The 10,335-nt window shown below is 42.8% G+C and overlaps 1 protein-coding gene across 3 annotated transcripts in view; it reads right to left on the bottom strand.

Moving 5' to 3' along the window:
* Positions 1-520: 520 nt before the first annotated feature.
* The window catches only part of upf3a (UPF3A regulator of nonsense mediated mRNA decay), a 16,136-nt gene continuing 6,321 nt past the window's right edge, over positions 521-10,335 (bottom strand). The window contains exons 2-10 of one of the 3 annotated variants that reach the window (XM_037686600.1): positions 9,382-9,488; positions 9,186-9,292; positions 8,884-8,982; positions 8,619-8,729; positions 8,426-8,481; positions 8,176-8,334; positions 7,933-8,066; positions 7,075-7,387; positions 521-1,233 (exon numbers count right to left, since the gene is read on the bottom strand). In XM_037686600.1, the coding sequence (XP_037542528.1) occupies positions 1,045-1,233; positions 7,075-7,387; positions 7,933-8,066; positions 8,176-8,334; positions 8,426-8,481; positions 8,619-8,729; positions 8,884-8,982; positions 9,186-9,292; positions 9,382-9,488 (1,275 nt within the window). In that variant the 3' untranslated portion in view covers positions 521-1,044. The remainder of the gene's footprint in view (positions 1,234-7,074; positions 7,388-7,932; positions 8,067-8,175; positions 8,335-8,425; positions 8,482-8,618; positions 8,730-8,883; positions 8,983-9,185; positions 9,293-9,381; positions 9,489-10,335) is intronic. The other 2 variants (XM_037686602.1, XM_037686601.1) reach the window with 2 other exon arrangements.

Raw genomic sequence — 10,335 nt, 5'->3', positions numbered from 1 at the left:
ATATATATATATATACTGTATGCGTTTTAAACCCTTCCCACAGTCTTGCAATATTCTAATCAATGTTTCTAAACTCTAAATGCGCTAAAAGAGCACAGCATGTCAGCCGTCTGCCACAGTTGCGCTCTCGGCCATGCCCACTTCTCCACTACAGAGCGGAAATAGACAAAGGAGGGAGGAGGAGCTGCAAGAGAAAGTTTCTCCTGCAGTGTGGGCTGCACACAGATGCAGCAGGTGCAAAATAATTTTAAATAATTAATTTTAAATAAAAATTTCATGCCTATCATGCAGCTCATCCAATTGTGTCACGTACAATCTTATTTGGTAAAAACTGCGATACAGCAAGTCCGTGAAAAAAGAACAAAGAAGTAGTGAGGGACTACTGTAATACAGATAAATGTTTGATCACATGCACAATTATTAGGCATTTTGCAAAACTATTACATTTGAAACTTTTTTCATCTCATATCACTTGACAAAGTAAACAAAACAACAACACATAGAGCCGATTAATGTCGCCACTCTGTCATTTTTTTAATCTTATGTATTAATTCTGATTAGTTTTTTACAAGCTTATAACTGATCGTGTACAAAGCCAACTCACAAAAAGCTCAAAAACTTGATGTAAAATTATTCCATATTAATCCATTTGTACACATTATATATGCTTTTCTAGTACATTGTTTACATAAGTTTTAGCAACTCCCACCAACAAGTTTTTAAATACAAGAAAAATCTAAATGATAAAAGATTTGAAAGACTGTACACAGATTTTAAAATAAGCTCACAAACATATAATAAGGTCACTGTTTTGTCAGTAAATTGTAAGCGGTACCAGATTCACGTTTCAAAAACTCCACCCAAATCACATCAAGTGTTTATTAGACTGATAGCTAACGAGTCACAATTGCATACATTTAAAATTTCAGTCCCACTCTGTAAAAAGGAAGTGAAAAACCAGTTAACCCAGACAAACCAGTGACTATCAACTTAACTTGACACACCAAAAGATTTATTTACGTTTTTACTTCCCCGTTTGACTACTCACTGCTCATCTTTGCTTTTCTCAAACCCCCTCTCCAGCCCTGTTGTCATGGAGACAACCTCATAACAGTGCTCTGTTCTGCAATCAGGTGAGTGGACTGCAGGGACACAGTCGTAGCCTTTACTGGCTGAACTCATGCGCTTCCTGCTGCGCGCTCCTGGCTGATAGAGCTGCATGGTGGGACGGTCCTGCAGGGACACGAGACAAACAAAAACAGTTTAAATGAATAAATGTATTCAGCCATGCTCATCCATTTTCTTTACTGAAGGACTGTTAGCAGGACTCACACACACATCAAAACTTGTACTTGACTAGAAAGTACTGGACCGTCCCTTTAACTCCCAGAAGAAATTTAAATAATGGAAGAAAAGTGCTGACACTTGTACTGTCCTCAGGCATTTCAGTGCTTTTTTGTTAATTTTTATATTCAGTAATCATTTTGTTTGTTCATAACAGCATCACAAATCTTTAGAGGGTGTTTATTTTGTAATTTGTTCTACTCCAATGTCATTTACGCTTACCTCGTTTATACTGTATTGTTGCATTTTGCACACTTTGGACACCTTGTGGCAAAAATGTACAAAGAAACTGCTATAAAATCAATTTGAGTCCATTTTTTTCAGCTTCTCTCATAAATAACTCATAACTCTCATAACTTTAAATGTGTTCAGAACCACCAACCATTCAGTCATTGTCAGGATTTTTATCTCATTTCAATGCAGTTATTTTTTTTTCAACTTAATTTAATTATTCCTTACAAAAAGACACACACACACACAAAATAAAATAAAATCTTAGATAGTCAAGACTCCATAAATTAAATTGCAAAAATACAGTAAGTTCATGCATACAATGGAAAAATAGTTGAATCTGGTGGAATACAGTGAAATAATAAATATTACTAACTTTCTTTAAAATAAAATGCTGACATTGCAGAATGCATGATTTTGTTTTGTAATGAAAGTGAGATTTTTAAAATGTGTTTTTAAAGGAAGTCAGAGCCATTTTGCCCTCGAAGGTGTCCAAAGGGATTATTTAGCACTACATAAAAAACTAATCCAATCTAATTATTTATGTGCTAATATTTGCCATATTCAAGGGTCTAATAACCCCATCCCCCTCATTATGATATGGAACATAATTATATTTCTGTCTTTTTTAATTAAATGTTTTCAATAAAATATTTAAAATACATAAACTGATAGACAAACAAACAAAGTGACAGACAAAGTGCAGCCCTAACACCCCAATGATGAGCAAACTAAATGGACTCGATGTTCCCTCGCCCGGATGTGGGTCACCGGGGCCCCACTCTGGAGCCAGGCCTGGAGGTGGGGCACGCGGGCGGGCGCCTGGTGGGCGGGCGCCTGGTGGGCGGGCGCCTGGTGGGCGGGCTTTTGCCCATGGAGCTCGGCCGGGCACAGCCCGAAGAGGAGACGTGGGTCCCCCTTCCCAAAGGCTCACCACCTGTGGGAGGGGCCAAAGGGGTCGGGTGTAATGTGGGATCGGTGGTGGCCGAGGTCTTGGACTCTGGCGGTCTGATCCTCGGCTACAGAAGCTGGCTATTGGGATGTGGAATGTCACCTCACTGGTGGGGAAGGAGCCTGAGCTGGTGTGTGAGGTTGAGAGGTTCCGGCTAGAAATAGTCTGACTCACCTCTATGCATGGTTCTGGCTCTGGAACCAGTTTCCTTGAGAGGGGTTGGACACGCTTCCACTTCGGAGTTGCCCCTGGTGAGAGGCGCCGAGCAGGAGTGGGCATACTTATTGCCCCCCATCTTGGTGCCTGTGTGTTGGGGTTCACCCCGGTGAATGAGAGGGTAGCCTCCCTCCACCTACGTGTGGGGGGACGGGTTCTGACTGTCGTTTGTGCTTATGCACCAAACAGCAGCTCAGATTATCCACCTTTTTTGGAGTCCTTGGAGGGGGTACTGGAAAGTGCACCTCCTGGGGACTCTCTTGTTCTGCTGGGGGACTTCAATGCTCATGTGGGCAATGACAGTGAGACCTGGAGGGGTGTGGTTGGGAGGAATGGCCCCCCTAATCTGAACCTGAGTGGTGTTCTGTTGTTGGACTTCTGTGCTTGTTATGGATTGTCCATAACAAACACCATGTTCAAGCATAAGGGTGTCCATATGTGCTCTTGGCACCAGGACACCTTATGCCGCAGTTCGATGATTGACTTTGTTGTCGTCTCATTTGATCTGCGGCCATATGTCTTGGACACTCGGGTGAAGAGAGGGGCAGAGCTGTCCACTGATCACTACCTGGTGGTGAGTTGGCTCCGATGGTGGGGGAGGATGCCGGTCAGACCTGGCAGGCCCAAACGTATTGTGAGGGTTTGCTGGGAACGTCTGGCAGAGTCTCCTGTGAGACGGAGCTTTAACTCCCACCTCCGGGAGAACTTTGAGCATGTTCCGGGGGAGGTAGGGGACATTGAGTCTGAGTGGGCCATGTTCCGTGCCTCTTTTGTCCAGGTGGCTTACCAGAGCTGCGGCTGCAAGGTTGTCGGTGCCTGTCGCGGCGGCAACCCTTGAACCCGATGGTGGACACCGGCAGTGAGGGCTGCTGTCAGGCTGAAGAAGGAGTCCTATTGGGCCTTTTTGGCCTGTGGGACCCCGGAAGCAGCTGATGGGTACCGGCAATCCAAGCGACATGTGGCTTGGGTGGTCGATGAGGCAAAAACTCGGGTATGGGAGGAGTTTGGAGAGGCCATGGAGAATGACTTCCGCATGACTTTGAGGCAATTCTGGTCCACCATCCGGCGTCTCGGAGGGGGGAAAGCGGTACACCACCAACACTGTTTATAGTGGGAGTGGTGTGTTGCTGACCTCAACTCAGGATGTCGTGGGTCGGTGGGCAGAATACTTTGAAGATCTCCTCAATCCCACCAGCATGTCTTTCACTGAGAAAGCAGAGCCTGGGGACTCTGGGTCGGGCTCTCCAATCTCTGGTGCTGAGGTCACCGAGGTGGTTAAAAAGCTCCTTGGTGGCAGGGCTCTGGGGGTGGATGAGATTCGCCTGGAGTTCCTTAAGGCTCTTGATGTTGTAGGGTTGTGTTGGCTTACGCGACTCTGCAATATTGCGTGGACATCAGGGGAAGTTCCCCTGGATTGCTAAACCGGGGTGGTGGTCCCCCTATTCAAAAAGGGGGACCGTAGAGTGTGTTCCAACTACAGGGGGATCACGCTCTTATGCCTCCCTGGTAAGGTCTATTCGGGGGTTCTGGAGAGGAGGGTCCGTTGGATAGTCGAACCTCGGATTCAGGAGGAGCAGTGCGGTTTTCGTCCTGGCCGTGGAACACTGGACTAGCTCTACACTCTCAGCAGGGTCCTGGAGGGTGCGTGGGAGTTTGCCCAACTGGTCTACATGTGCTTTGTGGACTTGGAGAAGGCGTTCGACCGTGTCCCTCGGGGAACCCTGTGGGGGGTACTCTGGGAGTATGGGATACTGGGCCCTTTGATACAGGCTGTTAGGTCCCTGTATGACCGGTGTCAGAGCCTGGTCCTCATTGCCGGCAGTAAGTTGGGCTCGTTCCCGGTGAGAGTTGGACTCTGTCAAGGTTGCCCTTTGTCACCGATTCTGTTCATAACTTTTATGGACAGAATTTCTAGGTGCAGCCAAGGTGTTGAAGGGATCCGTTTTGGTGGCCTTAGGATTGCGTCTCTGATTTTTGCAGATGATGTAGTCCTGTTGGCTTCATTAGATCGTGATCTACAGCTTTCACTGAAGCGGTTCGCAGCCGAGTGCGACACAACCGGGATGAAGATCATTTCCTCCAAATCCGTGGCCATGGTCTTGAGCCGGAAAAGGGTAGAGTGACCTCTCCAGGTCAGGGAGGAGGCCCTGCCCTAAGTGGAGGAGTTCAAGTATCTTGGGGTCTTCTTCAAGAATGAGGGAAAAATGGAGCGTGAGATCGATAGGCCGATAGGTGCAGTGTCTGCAGTGAAGCGGGTGCTGTACAGGTCTGTCGCAGTGAAGAAAGAGCTGAGTCAAAAGGCGAAGCTCTCAATGTACCGATCGATCTACGTTCCTACCCTCATCTATGGTCATGACCTTTGGGTTGTGACCGAAAGAACGATATCTCGGATACAAGCGGCCAAAATGAGTTTTCTCCGCAGGGTGTCTGGGCTCTCCCTTAGAGATAGGGTGAGAAGCTCGATCAACCAGGAGGGACTCAGAGTAGAGCCGCTGCTTCTCCACGTCGGGAGGAGCCAGTTGAGGTGGCTCAGGCATCTGGTTAGGATGCCTCCTGGACGCCTCCCTGGTGAGGTGTTCTGGACACGTCCCACTGGGAGGAGGCCCAGAGGAAGACCCAGGACACGCTGGAGGGACTAAGTTTCTCGGCTGGCCTGGGAATGCCTCGGGATTCCCCTGGAGGAGCTGGCCCAAGTGGTTGGGGAGAGGGAAGTCTGGGCCTCCCTACTTAAGCTGCTACCGCCGCGACCCGACCCCAGATAAGTGGAAGAAAATGGATGGATGTATGGAAACTGATATTTAAAGAGTTAAATTTAGGAAATTTATTAAATGTTTGGTAGTTTTGAGAAAGTCTGAAGTGGTCTGAAATAAAGCCAGAAATAAAAATACAGACAAAGATCTGCCTCTGAGTTTGTTTAACTTACTCTAATTTCTCTTGAGTTTTGAAATGAGACCTCAAAATAGTTCAGTTACAAAAAGATCAAAAAAGTAAACTATGTCAATTTTCGCAGCTGGACTGCTGCAGCGACTGTAAGTGCAAAGGGAAAAAAAATGCTCCAAATTATGGAATTTGCTCAAAAATCTCAAGATTTAGTAGACTGTTTTTAAAGCTATGCCATAATTATCATTTTTTATCTATCCACAAGTGTTGCAGTATGTCTACTCATGACTGCATTTATGAACCCCACCCCCACTATATTACACATTTATAAGGAGAGGGTGTGTAGCAGCTGTTACTCAATCAAAGTGCAGGATGTTTGTTGTGAAATGTGTTTCCTGCATGTAACTTCTGGCTCAAAACACAAGCTGGAGATGAGTAAGTGACAAACCCAGCCCTCTCATACATTAACCTACAACTAACTGGGTTTTGACACATTGACTCTGTTGATCGTTCACATGGACATAAGTTACATATCCACATAGCCTGTGTATATTACAGCTGGTTTTAGCTACAGATCACTAAAATTCATGTTTTCCCTCAAATAATCAGACCGTAGAGGAAGAATTTTCAAAAGCTCTGAGCCAAAGTAAAAGAAAACAAAAGTGAAGATGACAGAATAACTTGAATAAAACAAATAAACCTAACTTAAGCCAGTTGTTTTATTTTTAGTTATTTATATTCATATAACCTCTCTGTCTGAGTGTGGCAGTGATTGAAGACCTGACTGAAGGACACAGGAGACAGGAGTAGTAAAAATGTAAGACTTCAAGGATCATCCCTGAAACAAAAGATGCTGAAAAAAACAAAGCATGAAAGTCTAAGCAAGTGAAGAAAAAACTGTCATAAATTAAATGAAGACAATCACAGAGACAGGACAAAAGATGATACAAGGTACAAGATGTAGAGATAAAACTTTCTAAACTAAAACAAGCTAAATAAATACAATCAAAATGACAAGTAACCCAGATAACTAAAACTACACAATCAATCTGAAGCAATACAAAATGCAGCCTAGAAAGTAAAACTTCAAAACAGACTAGCCCATAATCCGTACCAGATTGAGGAGCACAGCACTGTTTACTAAAGGTAAGGAAGAATAGAAGTGTGAAGTTTCTAAAGCAGTAAAGCTAGTTCAAATTGTTAGTTCCATGTATGAAGGTGTTCAGAACTGGCAAAGGCAACACAACAGCATTTGAGATTAAAGTTCACGTTCATCAGGGTTCATGTCTCAGCCACTATTGTTTATTGTTGTGATGGACACAGTTACTGGGTTTATTAGGAGAGAAGTGCCGTGAGATATGTTGTATGCAGAAGACCTAGTTGTAGCTGGAGCTTCTGAAGTTAATCTCCAAGATAATTTCATCAGTCATGTTTTAATTAGTCATGCTCACCTTCTCGCTCACCTTGTTTCGGAGGCGTTCCTTCCTGTTACTCAGCTCTTCCCTGTCTTCCTTTCCCATTTTCTCTCCACTGTCAGGACAGTAAGAGTAGTTGTGATGATGCCCTTCTTTCTTGGCTCGGTCCTGGCAGTATCCTTTCCCCCATTTGGTCTCATCTTTCCGCCGCATGAACTTGTCAAACTCGTAGTGGTGCCGTTGTCGTTTCCTTTCTTCATCTTTTCCACGGTGATCTTTTTCCCTCTGTCTGCGCCCATGCTGCTGCTGCTGCTCTTGATGCTCACTGTCACTCTCAGGCTGGCCTCTGCTGGTAACATAAAGATTTACACATTTAAAAATAGCACGTCAAACTGAAGACTCACCTAAATTCTTGCATTTAAGGCATAACTGTTACGATGGGACATTCTGGCACTTTTTTACAACATGGTTGATTTTTTTTTCTTCAATAAAATTTAGATGCACGTCAATTTAGGCATCAAAGAATGAGTCATTTGTAGGCCAAAACAAAAACAAACAAACAAAAAAATTAAAAATAATAACATTTGGATGAGGAAACTGGCTTTGAATTTCTTTATCATTCAACAAAAAAAAAAAAAAAAAAAAAAAAAACTGATTTAGAGATCTTTAAACTCAATAAATATCTATAGGGAAAAATTAACTAAATAAAAATTATTTTGATTGCTAGCATTTGGTTATAAGTATTTATTTAGAACTAATATAAAATGCAAATATCCATTAAGAATGAGGCATATTTAAATTAATAATAAACATTTCTACAACTAATAGTTTGTCAAATTTTAATAAATGTCAGCCTTGCAGAGTAGATAGATCTAATAAATTAGCAGTTCTCACTTCTCCTTGGGTTCTTTTGACTTTATGTGTCCTCCAGCTTTCTCCCATTTGCCCCAGTCTGGTTCTCCTGCATCACTTTTGTCCTTCATTCGGTCTGAATCAGCATCCTCATCTTTGTCGCTCTTCTTCAGAAGCTAAATATGCAAATAAGACAGAATGTATCCATCTTCATGCTGTTGCACCATTTAAATATAAAAAATAAATATGTTGGTTTTGATCAGGTTTATAGCGATGAGGCATTACCTTAATTTTAATGTCTTTATCTGACAGTTTCTTCTGCTTCTCGGCTTCTTTTCGCTTGCGTCTCTCCTCCTCTCTGCGCTTTCGTTTCTCTTCCTCCCGTTGCCTTTTCTTTTCAAGCTCTCTTCTTCTCCTCTCCTCTCTCTTCTCTTCTCTTATCCTCTGTTGAATGTTTGCCACAATAAATAAAATATTTTACATTTTAAAATGGTTTACGCAGAAATAATTAACCGCAAAACAGTTCATTTCTGACCTGTTTTTCAATTTTCTTATTTTTGATGTATTCCAGCAGAGGTGTTGTCCGTCTGGCTAAAAAGCAAAAACAAAGAAGGACCCAGAAATCTTGGCATTATGTTGAAATCACTTTAACTTAGAGGCATGTGAGTGTAAACAGTTTTATTAATTGTAAGAATGGCTCAGTAAATAATCTAAACGTGGCAGTGTACCTATGAGCTCTCTGGTCTTAGCTTCAATCTCCCCCAGCAACGTTTCAGGGTTGGCCATAGACTTTTCCTCATCACAGGAGTAATTCTCCAAGAATCGCTTGTATTCTGGATCTGATTGAGTTTCACAGACAAAAAAAGATATACATTATGTTGGCAAGTTTAAAAAGGCTAAGTTGAAATATTGTATGGAGTAAATTTATTTCCAAACAACATCACTGGCTTCTAAGCTGATTACAGTATTGGCTTGTGTTTTGTAATTTGGTACCTTCTTCTATGCTTCCAACTTTGGCATCTTTCTTCTTCAGCTTCTTTTTTGAAATCTTCTGAAAGGGGGCAAATTCTACCACAGCAGGATACTCTTGGCCTGAGTTATTTATGGGAAAAAGAGAGCTCTAACAGACTTGCTAGTAACAATAGCAACAAAAAGCTCTAAAGCCAATATAGTTCAACCTGTAGCAGCAAAACAAACATGCTCTTGTCTGTATTAGATACAGACGCACTGAGTGTCAATATTACTGGCCAGCACTGTCAACAAAATCAAAATGAGTTTGGAGAAAGTTCAAATACCCTTGCTGTCAATGAAGACATATCCGTCAAATCTGTCCCTGAACAACAGGATGTCTTCTTCATGTTTGAAACTGATATATGCTCTGGAGAACAGGTGGGGGTAGAGACTGAGAAGACAAACAGAAACAGAATAAAAGTCATAAACATGAAGAAAACTACAGGAGTTTGCTACATAAATGTATAAAGCATTTGGTACCTTTGGTCTGCTGGAAAGAACTCAAAGTAATCATAAGAAGGAAGTGGACTCAGTTGTTCTTCTAGCTGGTCCTTTGACAGGTTAGGTGGGAGCCTCCGAATCACCACCTGTAAAAAATGAGAAAGGTATTTTGTTTATGTTCAGAAAGACGAGTAAGTAATTACTTCTTTTTGTAGATTTTCATTTTGCTTTTGATTTCTTTACACGAGGTTTTGTTTCCAGAGTCTCCTAAAACATAAACTGATTAAAAAAAAAATTTCTGCAACGGAAGGGTTTCTGTTGTCCTGCAGCTTCTGGGAGGAGCTGTCAGAGTTGATATCGATTCAGTTTGAAACAAGGCAGAGATGTTTTTAAAATGGTCAGAGATACTGTAGAAGTAGTAGACACAAAAGAGCTGTGGAAATAAACTAAAATAGTTTATTCTTTCTTGCTTCATTAAACATTATATTCATTGCTCCATATCCATCCATCCATTATCCTTACCCGCTTATTCCATTTTGGGTCACGGGAGTCGCCGGTGCCCATGTCCAGCAATCACTGTGCGAGGGGCGGGGTACACCCTGGACAGATCACAAGTCCATCACAGGGCCACATAGAGACAAACGAGACAAACCATTCACTCTCTCACTCACACCTAGGGACAATTTAGAGTTACCAATCATGCATGTTTTTGGTCTGTGGGAGAAAACCGGAGCACCCGGAGAAAACCCACGCATGCACGGAGAGAACATGCAAACTCCACCCAGAAAGGCCCCTGGACCGGGATTTGAACCAAGGACCTGCTTGCTGAGAGGCAGCAGCTCTACCAGTTGCGCCACCGTGCTGCCCCATTGCTTTAAATATGTCTTATAAATAAAATGACTACGAGGTAAAAAGTGCAGAGAAAACAGTACGTGTTTTATAGTGTTTAGACTCCATCCATCCATCCATCCATCCATCCATCCATCCATCCAT

This window comes from Nematolebias whitei, chromosome 13, assembly GCF_014905685.2.
Source record: "Nematolebias whitei isolate Nwh7 chromosome 13, NemWhi1, whole genome shotgun sequence".
Taxonomy (NCBI): domain Eukaryota; kingdom Metazoa; phylum Chordata; class Actinopteri; order Cyprinodontiformes; family Rivulidae; genus Nematolebias; species Nematolebias whitei.
The sequence above is the reverse complement of the archived record's forward strand: the minus strand, read 5'-3'. Positions and strand labels throughout refer to the sequence as shown.